Source organism: Ursus arctos, unplaced genomic scaffold, assembly GCF_023065955.2.
Source record: "Ursus arctos isolate Adak ecotype North America unplaced genomic scaffold, UrsArc2.0 scaffold_21, whole genome shotgun sequence".
Classification (NCBI taxonomy): Eukaryota; Metazoa; Chordata; class Mammalia; order Carnivora; family Ursidae; genus Ursus; species Ursus arctos.
Window position 1 is genome coordinate 115,706 of NW_026622886.1, and position 14,983 is coordinate 130,688.

General features: G+C 52.4%; 1 protein-coding gene across 9 annotated transcripts in view; it reads left to right on the forward strand.

Annotated features, from left to right (window-relative positions):
• The window catches only part of PACSIN2 (protein kinase C and casein kinase substrate in neurons 2), a 127,393-nt gene that overhangs the window by 96,548 nt on the left and 15,862 nt on the right, over positions 1 to 14,983 (forward strand). For all 9 annotated transcript variants that reach the window (XM_048217801.2, XM_057316162.1, XM_026479477.4 and 6 more), the window contains 3 exons: positions 8,860 to 9,016; positions 10,924 to 11,159; positions 12,712 to 12,867. In XM_048217801.2, the coding sequence (XP_048073758.1) occupies positions 8,860 to 9,016; positions 10,924 to 11,159; positions 12,712 to 12,867 (549 nt within the window). The remainder of the gene's footprint in view (positions 1 to 8,859; positions 9,017 to 10,923; positions 11,160 to 12,711; positions 12,868 to 14,983) is intronic.

Genomic DNA, 14,983 nt, shown 5'->3' on the forward strand with positions numbered 1-14,983 from the left:
CTCAAAAATTGAGTTATGCGGGCTTCAGGGGGTAGCCGGCCAGCTGGTAGCATTGACAGACTCTTCAGTTACGAATCCTGGAATTGCAGAGGGTCCTTGGAAATCATCTAATTCTGTCCCCCCTCTTCATTTTTCTCCCAATGGACAAGGTGTAGAAATGGCCAGGTCTGGTCAAGGGCTACCTGAGCCGGGCATGTGCCTGAGCTGGGCTAAGAGCATGCCCGGCTGGGAAGAAACCCACCCCAGCGCAGTGTGTTTAGTCTATATGAAATCAGTTCTACCTCCACCCTACAGCTGAAGGAACAGAAAGGTGGGGAGAGAGACCCACACAAGGTCTTTATTTGGGGGCAGGGCCAGATCTTTGCCTCTCCCTCCTGAGAGGTGGCCTCATCAGAGAGGGCGGTGGAGGGCTGAGGGACTGGAAACAGATAAGAGAAACTCAGTCAGCCAGTCTCGTTGCCATCTGCAAGACTGTCATTAAGGAATCCCAGAAGGGTCATCTTTCATCCTTGTCTTTCAGAAAAGCCGGTTGAGAATATCCTGGAGCCTCTCAGTGTACTTTATCAGTCTTGGATAAAACATTGGACTCTGACTCCATGGACTTGCTGGGAGGGAGGGACAACACCAAGGGCTTTTCCTTCTGTCTGGTCAGCACAGCACAGCTGGCTCACCCTTGAACCTGCCTCTCCGGGACGTAGTAGGAGCATTTGTGGTGCTTGGGCCTTCAGGGTCACAGGTTAAAGGGCATGAGCTTTCTGAGGGTGAAATCAAGTCGTCTTTGGCAAGCTGTCTTAGTAGTTTATAGGTTCGGGGTTCCTAACGTGAGCCTCGGCGGCACACAGTGGAATCAGGAGCAGGGCCTGTACATTACTTCTCAGTCTTGAACTCCGTCTGTGGCCTTCCCTGGGACCCAAGGGGCTGGTTGGAAGCACACACATCACCTGACGACCCATTAAGTCTTGGCTTTACCCTCTCTGTTCTCAACCTGAGGAAGGTTCTGGAAGGTGGGCTCTGCCTTTTTCTGGCTGCATGAGCATGGGTGACTTTGCCTCTTTAAACCTCAGTTTCCTTTTCTGTAAAACGGGGACGCTAATAGTACCCACTGCCAAGGACTGTCACAGGACTAAATGAGGTGGCACATGCCGAGCTGGTAGCACACTGCCTTGCAAAGTGTAAGCATGCTCTATTATGATGCTCTTGCTGATGAGAAACAGTGCGTGGTGCCTTAGTCCAGGGGCTAACATGCACCACTGTGACCCATGTGGGACACGCTGTGGCTGCAGGCCATGGGGACAGTGTGTGGAAGGGCCCTCGTGGCCCCCAGGTGGACCAGCAAGCAGGAGCCTGTGGTGGGGAATTGGTCCCGACTGTCTGCAAGTGCGGGTGATGCAGGCGCTCCCTCTCGGTGGTCCGGCAGGGACAGCGGGTGTCAGGGAAGCCTCCGTAGGGAAGACAAGCTGAGCCTTAATAGAGAGCTGGAACTGGGACAGGTAGGATGGGACTCAACACCCACGCCCGTCTCCGTCTCTCTCCCGGCCTTTGACACTAATCCCTTTCCTAGTGGTAGGACTTGTGTTAGCCCCGGCCCCTGTGAGCTTTATAGCCTTGTTTTGTGCAGCTATTTTTAATTCCCATCGAGGACATCGTGCTCCCTGTCATCCTGTTTCTTTTTCTCCACTGCTGGTGAGGTCTGTGCAGCTTGCAGTGTCTACACCCAGTCCTGCACTTCTTCCTGCTGCCTCCATGTTGGTATGCACCCCCCCCCCAACGTTCACCCACACATTCTCCAGGGAGAAGACTCCTGCGTGCCCGTGGCCCAAGAGAACATTTCTGTGGGGATATGACTCAGGGACAAAATTGCTAGGTCCTCCTAGGGCATGTGTATGCTTAATGACTTAATTACTGCCTGCTTGTTCTCAGGCCTGCCCCAGTCTGGTTTCCACCAGTGTACACAATAAGGGTCCTGTGTGCCCCCTCTGTCCCACACTCGGGCTTGCCAGTCTGTAGGAGTAAAGTGAAGAGCCCTGTGATCATGGGCATCCCCCCAAGTCACACGAGGGTGAGCCCCTTGCTGCTGTGAGCCCCTCGGACTTTGCTTCTCTCTGAAGTTGCCCTAGTCATACCCTTTGCCCAACTTCCCTCAGGGCCTGTCTTTTTCATGTTGATATATAGGACTTCCTGGGATATTCCTGTTTAGTCTTTCGTGAATTTAGACATAGCAAATTGGGAAACAGTGTTTGTAGTCTGTTAACTTTGTCCGTGGTGTTGGTTTCTGAACAGAAATTCTTAATTTTTGATCTAATAAAATTTACACACATAGGCACATGTATATGTAAGTATTTGTACAGCTTTGACTTCGGAAATTTTGTTTAAGGATCCTGCCTGGCCCTAAGTCACACAGATAGTCACCTGCATTTTCTTCTAGTCGCTTTCAGGTCCTACCTTACATTTTTATTGAGTGCCGGCCATGTGGCAGAGCCAGTGGAAGGCAATGGAGAAAGAGCGGTGGATGAGGAAGGCAAAGGTCCACACCCTCTTAGGGCAAAGAGTTGGATGGTATTTGGGCTTGATGTCCTGTGCACCGCGGGTTCTGATCCACATAGCTTGGGATGGCATGAAGGAAGGCCGTCTGGGGGCATGGACACAGGAGCTGGCTAGGGAGGGCAGGGTGTTCCAGGGCACAGGCTGCCACTCCCTAACTCTGTTGTGCATCCAGTCAGCAGTGAGACAGCCAGAACTTCACTGGAGTTCCTGGGGGGTCCAGAGTCCACTGGGATTGTTGGTGGTGTCGAGATGAGCCGCGGGCAGGAAGAAGCCAGGGCAGCACAGGGTGGGGCGTGTGAGCTTTGGGGCAGCCCTGCCTGGTCCCATTCTCATTTGGGCCACTGGTTTCACTCTGGAACTTAGGTTGTAATCAGGCAGTTTGTCTGTGCGATGGATCTGATGGTCAGCAAGCAAAGAGGAGAGTACAAAGAATAAACTTGGGGAAGCTTGGGTGGCTCAGCTGGTTAAGTGTCTGCCTTCGGCTCAGGTCCTGGGATCATGTGACCCCCAGCTCAGTGGGGAGTCTGCTTCTCCCTCTCTCTCTGCCCCTCCCCCCCAAATAAATAAAATCTTAAAAAAAAAAAAGAATAAACTGGGGGGCCGATGGGTGGGAGGCTCAGAGGAGCTGCAGGTCGGCATTCACTTTCCCTGTCATCCACCTGGGATCCCCAGAGGTCTCACTGGGTTGCTTCCAAATCCTCCTGCCTTCCTGTTGCCGTTGGCCACTGTGTTCCACAGAAAGAAGTCGGCCAAGCTAAGCAGTCTCTAAAGTCAGAGAGGCAGGCATTGTCCTGCGTCCTTGTGAAGGGCAGTTCCAGACTGTTTACACATAGAGGATAAAGGAGGAACTGGTGTGACCTGTTCCAGCAGTCCCTCCCGGCCCCCCTGTAATTATAAGCCTGCTGGGTTTTAGAGCCCACTGTCTCTCTCCTGATTCCCGATTACGTCGATGTTTCTGCACAAGGATTGCTGCAACTCCAGCCCCAGACTCATCTTAGCTGACTGTAAATCCAAGGTGTGCCTGACGCTGGATTCTCAGCGCCTGGGGTGGAGGAAAACCAGAGGAATGACTGGAGCCAGATTTAGAGAAAGGGAGAGGTAGGGAGCCTTGAGGAGGGCAGGCTGCTAGGGGGCCCTAGGCCCCAGAATGGGGGATTGTGGGTGGGGAGAAGATAGAGTGATTCAGATTCCGGATTCCGGATTCCGGGGAGGACAGCAGAGCTTGGAGGTTGGGAGAAGTGTGGCCCCACCCTCACCCCCTAGGGAAAAGGGGGGCAGGAGAGTGGCTTCTGGAGGACTCTAGAAAGGTGATGGTTCTGCTCTTTCCCAAGCCCAGCCTGCACAGACTACAGCCCGAGGTGCCTGGGCGCTGACCGGGATCCTGCTACCTCTGTCTGGCTCCCACCTGCCACCTGGAGGACAGAGCAGTCCCTTTTCCTGCCTTCCCGCTCTCTGTCCCCACCGCTATGGACCCAGCCTGAGGAGGCCACTCTTGCACCTTCCTCCGGGAGCTTCACCCTCCTGAACCCCAACGTGAACCCCAAGTCCCCGAACACGGCACCCTTCAGGATGACCATCTGACACCCCCAACCCCCAGGTGCACCCAACCCCCCTGTCTAAATCGCTGGTCATTCCCTTGCATCCTGTGTTCCATGCTCCCTGCCTCATGGACAGCATACCCGAGTCTCCGTGCTGGTACATCTTCTCACCAACACTGTTCTCTTCTTGGAGACCTCTCTCTCCTCTCTTTTACCCTGGCCAGCTTCGACTTGTCCTTGAAAATTCAGTTTGGATGTTGCCTCCAGTATACCTTCCCCACCTCTCACTCCTCCCTCTAGCTGGGCAGTCCCTGAGGGAGGGGAGGGTGTCCCAGCCCTGCACCCAGGCGTATGTGTGCTGAGGTCTGTCTTTAGTATCTTGGTGTCTGAAGGAGTGAGCCTGAATTTCGAGGAAGTTAGGAACATAGATATCTTCAAACCTAGTTTTTAAAATGGGGATTTTGTGAATAAATCAATTGGTAATAAGGTTTGAAAGAAATCTTGTTTATTTTTTAAATTTCTACATAAAGTTCTTTGCCATTTGTCCACCTCATAACAAACTAGTGTTTTAAAAAGCAAGAGAGAAACTTTTAAATTATAAAACTGATAAAACAGAAATAGCTAACCATATAGGTCCTCATTTTAACATATGATCAGTTTGTCCTGTATTTGAAAATTAACTCTCCTTGTTTTTTAAAAACCAGTCATCATTATACCTCAATTTTTAAAATGTATTTAAAAAAAGAAAACACTGCACCAAAGAAGACGTATGGGTGGCAGACAGGAACAGGAAAAGACGCTCAGCATCACTAGACATTAGGAAAGTGCAAATTAAAATCACAATGAGATAATCACTACATACTAATGTGGCAAAATATTGAACAAACAAACCTGACACAGTACCAAGTGCTAGTGAGAATGCGGAGCGTCAGAACCCTCGCGCACTGCAGTGAGGAACGCAAAATGTGCAGCCACTTGGGGTAACAGTTTGGCGATTTCTTATAAAGTTAGACATATACTTACTGTATAACAATTCCACTCCTAGGTATTTACCCAAGAGAAATGAAGACGTATGTCCACACAAAGACCTGTCAGTGAATGTTTATAGCCTTTTTAGTAATTGCCCCAAGCTGAAAACAACCCCAGTGTCCTTCAACAGGATGAAAAGGCAAACAAATGATAGTGTATTCATACAATAGAATACCTCTTAGCAATAAAAAGGACATAGAACTACGGACATAGAAAATAACATGGATTAGTCTCAAAAGCCAGACCACATCCTGTATGATTCCATTTATTCTAGACAGCTTAGTAAAGAGTGTTGGGGAGAAAGAATCTCCTGTCCCCTTCAAGGTCCTTCTAGCTGGACTAAGAATCAAATTGACATGAGACAGATTAACAGGAGAAAATAAAATTTAATTTGTATATATGGGGAATCCACACAGACAAAGCATATTCCAAAGACAGGCAAAATGAGGTATATATCGTCATCCTGGACCAAGGAGAAGGTGGGTAGGGGTCTGGGACTTCAAAGGGAAGGAATGTGATTCACAGGAAGATGAAAAAGAAAAAGAGTAAATGTTTAGAGAACTAATGCTTGCTGGGCCACTCAGAAACAATGGACACAGAGGACTTTGATCAGATAGGCCTTGCTGGGTTCCTCCCTGTCCACCAAGCCTAGTTCAGAGTATAATGTACTTATCTATGGTGGTAGCTCTCTTCCTGGAACAGGTCCTCTATCTAAATTCTTCGTAGGCAGTTGTGGGGGAGATAAAGAGCTTTTCCTGAATCTGCTGGGGTATGATTGCTTTTTAACTCAAAATAATCTTCATGGCAAAGTGGACTGTTTTGGGGCAGCCTGCCCTTGGCCCCTACAAGGGACGCAGATCAAATCAGTGTTTGCCAGGGCTGTGTGGGGTGGAGATTGACTGCAGGAGGGCATAGGGAACATGGTGGGGAGATGGAAGTTTCTGCACCTGGATGTGGTGATGGTTATGCACGTCAAACATTCAGCTGTACTCAAGCCTAGACCTGTGAAGGGTGAGCGTTACTGTTTGTAGATTATATTTCCATTTAGAGAAACAGCTGCCAGTAGTTCTGCTCTTAGGACGACTGCCAGTGCCTTGCTCAGGGGAGCAGGAAGGCCACGCTGCTCTGTCACTGGGTGGTTTATGGAGATGACAGTGGTACCTGGTGTATGTGCCTGTGTGTGGCGGCCTGCACCCACATGGAGCCTTCTCCCCTTGGCCTCAGCAGTGGTCACAATGCCAGCATTTAAACCTGAACTCACGCTTCTGGAAACATCCTGCCTGTATTCCTTGTTGCTTCTCAGATTTTAAGAGTTTGTCCTTTAAATGTCAGCGGCAGCTAAGGTACACGCTGAAGGGTCGTATCGACAGGTGCCTTTTTAGGGGATACGCTTTTCTTTGCCCTAAATCTTTTTACAAGGGTTTTGAAAAGCAGAGAAGTGGGCAGGTTTACCAGTGTGAATGTTGTTGGGGACAGTGAGATGAAAGCCAGCTCTGCCTCATGGTTTCCTGTCGACTCTCGAGTCTCAATCAAGCTGTGATGAGCTTAGCTCTTCTTGTCGCCAGCTCAGCAACAGAGTTGTGTTTTGTCGGTTACTTTTTTTCATCCTGCTGTAAATTTCTACATGACAGCAAGGCCCTATTTTAAGGGAAGTGAGCACGTGGTGTTACTTCCAACTGGTTGTGAAATGCTTGCTTTTAGGGGCGCCTGGGTGGCTTGGTCGGTTAAGCCACCGACTTTGATTTCAGCTCAGGTCAAGATTTCAGGGTGTGAGATTGAGCCCCCTGTTGTCAGGTTCCACGCTCAGCGGGGTGTCTGCTTGAGAGAGTCTCTCTCCCTCTCCCTCTGCCCACCCCTCACTCGTGCTCTCTGTCTCTCTCAAAAATAAATAAAAATCGAAAAAAGAAAGAAATGCTTGCTTTTGCCTTGCTAAGAAAGGAGCTGCTGAAGGATGGAGTCGAAAGGCCTGTGTTTTGGCGAGGAGTAGCAGCCTGGCCCTGAGCTGGGACAACTGACACGGGCTCCCGGAGCGATTCATGTACTTCAGCGTGCCTGCTGGAGAAGGCTGCCGTGGCCACTTCACATCCAGGGTTCCTCTCTGGCCCCAGGGACAGTCCTCCTAAAGGGCCCAGAGCCCCTTCTCCCCCATTGCCCATCTGCCTGTGGGGACCCCTGTGTTCTGTCCCTCTGTGAGGTCTTCCCCACCACCACCCCCTCCACCTGGCTAACTCCGCTCAGGGTAGGAGAAACTCGGGTAGTTTGAACTGTTCTTAAGTCGGAGTTAGTGGGCTGTGCCGTTGGTCTCTGCAGGCTGCCTGGGAGAGAGAGGACTGTCCCCTTTGCTGTAGAAGTGGGAACCAGTCCTTCCTTTTCTCCAGGAGCTTCCAGACTGAGCCCAAGCAGAGATGAAATAGGAGAGTGATCAGCCTGGCAGAGAGCTTTAGAAACGGTAAAATTGATAAAAGTTGCTTAAGATTTTTTTTTTTTTAGATTTATTTATTTATTTATTTATGTGACAGAGACAGCCAGCGAGAGGGAACACAGCAGGGGAGTGGGAGAGGAAGAAGCAGGCTCCCAGCGGAGGAGCACGATGTGGGACTCGATCCCCGCACGCCGGGATCACGCCCTGAGCCAAAGGCAGACGCTTAACGACTTCGCTACCTAGGCGCTCCTGCTTAAGATTTTTGAAGACAGGGAAAGAAAGGGTTGAAATAGAACAAATCATTTTCATGCCACATGCCCTCCAAGTGCTCCAGGGTCAGCCGCGGGCAGCTACAGGCTTTCCTTTCAAATCAACTGCTGAAAAAAAGCAACATTTTGAACACTTTGATTCTCACTACAAATTAGCCACTAATACTTTGTCAATGATCCTTTATGTATTTGATAGATGAGCTAATCTGTCTTTTCACATGTGAGAGAAAGTAGTCAAAACTCACCATAACCCTCTTCAAAGCAGATAAGAGTCTGAGCTTTGCCCTCGGGACTGTCCACCTGGAGCCGTTTGAACCACTGCCCTCGGCAGCAGCCCGGCCCCTGCTACTGCAGGATCCCAGAACGATGTCATACTCTAAGTGCTGTTCTCCTCTTAAAATGGGGACAGTTAGTCCTACTCGTTAGGGCAGGGCAATATTTGGAGGTGTAAAATGCCCACTGTGGCGTCTGGCACATAGTGGGTGCTCAGTAAGTGGGAAATAGTATTTATTGCCCAAATTGGGAAGTAATAATAATCCAGCATGGGATGACATTAAAGGGGTAGATCCCTGAAACCTGTTTATACCAATGATGATCAAAAGGTCTTTTGCCAATTCTGTAATATTAATTATAAGATCATTTGAATCTGAGTTACGGAGTTCTTTTCCTTTCTTTCTTTCTTTCTTTTTTTTTTTTTCTTTTCCTTAAATCTCTCTAGTCAGACATCACTTACTCTGGGTAGCTGTCCCTAACCCCTCAGTTTGCACGAGTTGCCCTTCTGGGCACCCTCAGCCCTTTACTTCCCTCCGTCATAGCCCTTCCTGTGCTGGTCTGTCTCCTTCCCTGACCCACGGGTCAGAGCGTGGACACTGGCCATGTGGTTTTTGAGAACTTTAGTGTTGCTGCTAGTAATAAAAATGGGGAGCTTGTCATCTAACAATGCAGGAAGCCTTTCGAGTGGGAGAGAGGATGAACTCCCAGGAGCCCAGCTAGCGTGAAGGCTGTGCCCCACTCCCAGGGGGGGCCCCCAGCCTCATGGTGTGGTTTTGTCTCCTAGGTTGGGAACTACAAGCGGACCGTGAAGCGGATAGACGATGGCCACCGTCTGTGCAGCGACCTCATGAACTGCCTGCATGAACGGGCGCGCATCGAGAAGGCATACGCACAGCAGCTCACGGAGTGGGCGCGGCGCTGGAGGCAGCTCGTGGAGAAGGGTAGGGAAGCCGCCACCCAGGGCATCTCCGCCCAGACGCTCTGGGCAGATCTCACAAGATCAGGGCAAGGGTGCGTCTTGCAGTTCTGGGGGGCTGTGATTCGTACGGGGGAGCAGCAGGGTGCCATCGCCCAGCAGCACAGGCTGTGTGGGCTTCCTTTCCCTTTCTCTGCGGCACGGGGCTCCTCTGCAGACAGCACCAGAGTCTCCTGTCGAAGCCCTCCTCATCCATAGGACATGCCTCACTTGCTAGTGTGACTCAGAAACAGCTCCTTCAGGGCCCAGATCTGAGTAGAGTGCCTATCACATCAGAGGCCTTGCTGCTCCACACTGTGGGTTCCAACACGGAGAGTTGTTCATCTGTAAGCTTGGCTGTGTAGCACGTCAGGGAGGACTAAGTGGTGACGTCCGGCGGGCTTTCTAATTCTGAACTTTAACAGGAGTAACTAGAGGTGTTGAATGGTGCAGGTTTTGCCCCCACTTCCTCCCTAGCAAAACACTCCGAAGATTCTGGAGCTTAGTAACAGAATGCTGCTGTGGATACAGATTGTACTCAGAATACACTTCCCAGCAGTAGAGTGGGAGCTTGATGGATTACGGGGTTTCCTGGAACAGAAGCCAGATAGTGGGACTTTCTCAGGGTGTGCTGTGGGTCAGGCCCTTCTACCAGTAAGGTGACCTCAGAAGATGGGGAGCCATCTGGCTGAGTGGTCTGGAGGGGCGAGGCCCCAGGCAGCTGCAGCTGGGTCTGGACCAGCTGCTCGTCTCTCCCCTGTTGCTGAAACAAGTCGTCTGTGGAGCTTAGCGCGGTGCCTTGGTTCAGAGTAGGTGTCAGGGAACCTAGTGGCCGTGCATGGGTGGCGAGTAGCCAGGGAAGCAGCAGCTCCTCCAGTAAACTGGAGCTGTTGTTTTATTTCCACCTCTTAGGGTCCAGTTGTCAGCTCTGTCCCTTGTGTTTCTTCAGAACTTGAGGTCACAAAGCACGCTTGTCCCCCTCACCTTGTGGATACTGCCCCTGTGTTGCAGAGCAAAGCAGGAGAGGGAGCTGCTCATTTTGTAGACACAGGGATTTGAAATTCAGAAGGACTCACCTTCCACGGTTATCCCCTCCTCCAGTGCCTCTCTGTGTCATTACCCAGCTCAACAGTGACTGTCCCCTGGGAGAGCCTTGAGGACAGGACCTGCCTGGGTCTTCCCATTTTCATCCTCAGATTCTGTCATAGCCTCCTCCTCCCTTACTTGATGCCATGCCACCCCACACCCGCAACAGAATGACAGGCCAGATTACGAGCTTCCTTCCTGAGCACAGTGTGCGAGGTGACCACTATCTAGAGATTTCCATCACGCCAGAGCAGGTTCCTGACTCCAACTCTCCTCTCCCCAAGACGGGGCTTCCATTCTGCTGAGGGGACAGGCAGCTCTTGAGTTCCTGCTCTGGGCCGGGCTCCATTCTCCTCGTGGGAGTGAATGAGAGAGGCGCTGAGGAGTCCACCGTAGGGAAGGGAGAGGGTGGACTGCGAAAGTGCCTGAGCAGCTGAGGTCAGCTCACTTCAGAGGCCCCTCCTTCTCCAGCCAGCCTGAAGCAAATTAAAACTTCCAAGATGCAGAAATTGAAGTTTTTGAAAAGCTTAGTGACATTAAAAAAAGGAAATGTGTGTAATCCCCTAATTTCCCTAACAAAAGAATGGTTGACTAGATCCAGCTTCAGTTCCTTATTCTTTCTTCATCCCAGACTGAAAAAGGAACAGCCACTAAGAGAAAACTATCTGAAAGAACTCGCCCCCACAGCCAGGCTGCTGGCCTAGAATCCCGTCCTCACAGCTGAGAGAGGTTAACGGACAAAATCCCCACGCAGGGCCTGTCTGGGAGCCCTGGTGCCCAGTAACCACAGCTTCTCTCCTGTGCCAGGGCCCCAGTATGGGACGTTGGAGAAGGCCTGGACGGCGGTCATGTCCGAGGCGGAGAAGGTGAGCGAGCTGCACCTGGAGGTGAAGGCCTCGCTGATGAATGAGGACTTCGAGAAGATCAAGAACTGGCAGAAGGAAGCCTTTCACAAGCAGATGATGGGAGGCTTCAAGGAGACCAAAGAAGCCGAGGACGGCTTTAGGAAGGCACAGAAGCCCTGGGCCAAGAAGCTGAAAGAGGTGCCTCCTCCCGCAGGCTGCTCCCAGCCCGGCCTGACCCCACGCTTCTTGGCTAGTCCCCCTCTGACTGCTGCGGGCCCGGGAGCCCTCAGGCCAGAAGTCCGTGCTGGCTAACATTTACCGGAGCTCGACATGAAAGTCCCTCTGAGCTAGTAGAAAGGATTAATTTAAAATTTTTCTTTCTTTTGTATGTGTTTTTCTCTGAAGTTTGCAAATGATACCGATACCGGTTTTTCTAAAAGTAGCCAAAGCCACTGAGTCTCGTCCGGCCTTGCCTAGCTGGAGGCTCTCTTACACGTACCCCCTGCCCACAAGCGGACCCCCCACCCCAACCCCACCGCAACTTGGCCCGCCCCTTCTCAGGGGCGGATTTGCTGCTTCCTTCCGTCTCCACCTTCCTCCTCCCCAGATCCTCACCTGTTCTCAGGAGCTGCACCACCTTCCTCCTCCCTCCTCCCCAGATTCCTCCTCCTCGGAGTCACCTGGAACAGACGTCTCTGTCTTCGGGTTGTAACGACAGGCATTCCTTCTTTTCTCTGTGTCTTGGCTTTTGCCACGTCTCCTTTCTCTTGCTTCTTGTCTGTGGCCTCATTTGTAATGACTACCCCCAACCCCTCATGAGGCCATGGTTTCAAAACTCATCTTTCCCGGGGCGCCTGGGTGGCTCAGTCGTTAAGCGTCTGCCTTTGGCTCAGGGCGTGATCCCAGCGTTCTGGGATCGAGCCCCACATCAGTCTCCTCTGCTATGAGCCTGCTTCTTCCTCTCCCATTCCCTCTGCTTATGTTCCCTCTCTCACTGCCTGTCTCTCTTTCTGTCAAATAAATAAATAAAATCTTAAAAAAAAAAAAACAAAATCAAAACTCATCTTTCCCCTCTAGAATGAACTCTGTGACTTTGGCTCAAGGAAGGAAGCATCTGTTAAATGAAGATACAGCCACATGTGTCTGCACTTGTGTGCGTGTATGTGTTCTCCCTGTGTGAGATAGCCATGGAACCTGAGGCCTGTAACTCTGCCTCCCACCATGACCCCCTCCTGGTAGCTCTGGAACTTTGGAATGTTCTTCGTATTCACTGTTCCAGCTGCCTGGCATGCTCTTCCCGTAGACAGCCACACCTCCTGCACATTCTTGCTCCATGTCATCTTGGCTGGCTCTCTCCAGCCGTTCCAGATGCGGTTTGACCCACGCCACCCCAGCACGGAGCCCCACCTCTCTTCCCCGCTGTCCTCTCCTCCTTGGCACTCATCACCCTCTTGTTCACCTGCTCTTCAGCTGTCTTTTGTAGCTGTCTCCCTGGCTAGACAGAGAGCTCCCCAGAAGCCAGGATCTTTGGTGCTGCACCCCGGTGCCTTGGACAGCGCCGGGCCCGAGGCAGGTGCTCTGTCGTATCTGTTGAATGAACTCCTCCCTCGTAACTAGTTGTAATTACACGGCATGCTTTGTACCTGCTCTTCCCCTCTCTTCTGGGGGGTGCAAGCGGAGTCTGTGAAACCTCTGGCCGGGGTTTTGAACTTGCAGACGTGTGGCACTCAGGAGCTCCTTCTCCCTGTAGGTAGAAGCAGCAAAGAAGGCCTACCACGCGGCATGCAAAGAGGAGAAGTTGGCCACATCACGAGAAACCAATAGCAAAGCAGACCCATCCCTCAACCCTGAGCAGCTTAAGAAGTTGCAAGACAAAGTAGAAAAATGCAAGCAAGACGTTCTGAAGGTAAACGGGGCGCGTCTTTTTCCATGTTGAATGCATGGGCCTCACCCGGTCACCTCTCTGGCCCATGGTGAGCCTTTGTCACCGCTTGATGGGATGGGTGGAGAGATGGCACACCAGTAAGACCTCTTCCTGCCCTCAGGAGGGGCCTGCTGTGAGCACCTCACCTTACCACAGCCCTCTGTGTCCTCCTCAGGACGGGGGCAGAACTGAGTGCTGGGCAAGCGGGGAAATGGATGATGCCTCTGCTCGGGGAAGGGTGGAGGTTGGCCAGGGTGGCTGCGGGGGAAGCAGGAGGGGACAGCTTGTGCAGGACACGGAGGTGTGGGTGTCAGCGTCAGGGAGCTGATGCATGAGCTGGCACGGAGGGTCACGACGACCGAATCGCCAGTGGTCTTGCAAGGCAAGTGAAGTAAGGAGCTTAGGACACTGCTAACAAGGAGCCACTGAAAGAAGGTTCCAGAGCCCAGGAGAGCAGAGGTTTGGAGGAGGACCACAGCTTAGCAGGATCGCTCTGGGGGTGAGTGGAGGGAGTCCCACGAAGGGGTGGTGGAGTGCCCAGGAGGCCCAGCACACTGTGGCCGTGGGGAGCTTGGAGGGGTGGGGGGAGCAGGCAGGCTTCCCCAGCAGCCCCAGCAGTGAAGGCCCCGGAGAGGTATGGGTGGAGGTTGCGGGCGCTCAGCCTAGAGACTGTGAACAGGCCCTGTGTGCAACAGGCCCAGTGCGGCGTCCTGGGTGCTCTTCTGTCCTCTGTGCAGTGGGGGAGGGTTCCTGCTGCTGTGGATTAGATGGTCTAAACTGTCGGGCTTCATGGATGCAGGTAGTGATTCTTCCTGGAAGGCCTCAGTCACGGGGTGCAAACACTAGACAGATTCAGATCATTTAAAAGTTTCCAGGAAGTGAGAGCTGATGTAAGCAAGGCCCAGGCCACCGCCTCTGCTGTGTGGTGAGGGGTGCGGGGTGGGGGGCTGCCGCTGTCAGGAGCCCTCCTGCGGCAGTGCTGAGGGAGGAGATGCCGCCTGCGTTTGGAGAGAGAGAGAGGCAGCCAAGTTGAGAAGGGCTGCAGCCCGGGAACAGCATGTGAAGCCATGAAGGGAAACAGGAGCCCCGAGCTGCTCTGTTAACACCCACCACCTTTCAGGCTTGGATGGACACCACCCAGCCCAGGGAATTAGGTGGTGGCCTCTCTGTTGTGTGACAGAGGAAACTAAGTTCAGAGAGGCTCAATCTTGTGCCCCCGGTAGTGTGAGTGGGGGAAGGCCCGTACCCTCTCTCCCCGCTCCTCACCGCTTTGTCATCAGCATAGGGAGGGTGGTTGTGGGGAATGTTGTCCGCAGAAGAGTTCATTGCTCACACTGAGCACCAGAGGCCCTAGGGGAGCAGCCCCCACTCCGCGCACCTGGCTCTGGGACTGGAGCTGGGGCTGGGGCCAGGAAGGTGGGGTTTAGAGCAGCTGACTGCCTCCACCATGGGATCAGGCAAGGAGCCTGGGGCTACATACTGAATGGGGAGGGCACCTGGGCTCCAGGAACAGAAGGCTGGGGGACTGCTGAGGGTTGCCTTTGCCAGGTGTCCAGGACAGTGCCTGGAGGAGAGATGAGGCGTCTCCGCTCCTGGGGGGCGGGGGGTAGGGGTGGGGGTGAGGGACGTAGACACATTACCTTTCGTGTTTCATGGTTGCTCACAACAGAGTCCACCAAATTGATCCGAGGTCTGAGATCAGACATAAGTCACCTATCAGGATGACTGGGCCACTTTGTAGAGGTTTCCCTCCTGACTTTGTGGTCTGGCCAGTGATCTTGGGGCATGATGGGCCTTGTAGGCCAAGAGCTGGCCGGCACAGGAGGGCCACCCCATCCCCACTCCCCTTCTTGAAGCAGTTTCTAAACCAGCGCTGACTGGCTGCATACGCCCTTCTGTGTTTCTTACTGGTGAGGCAGTGACTGCATCCTGCAGTATCCATCAGAAAGGAACTTCTCATGTTCAGTGCTAAATGCCCCAGTCCACAGGAGAGCGGAGGCTGCCTTTCATTTCACTCCATGGATGTTTACTAGGAACTTTCTATGTGCTCTGTGCTAGGGACTCCCCAGTGGGGATGACCCTGCTCTGTACCTGGCTT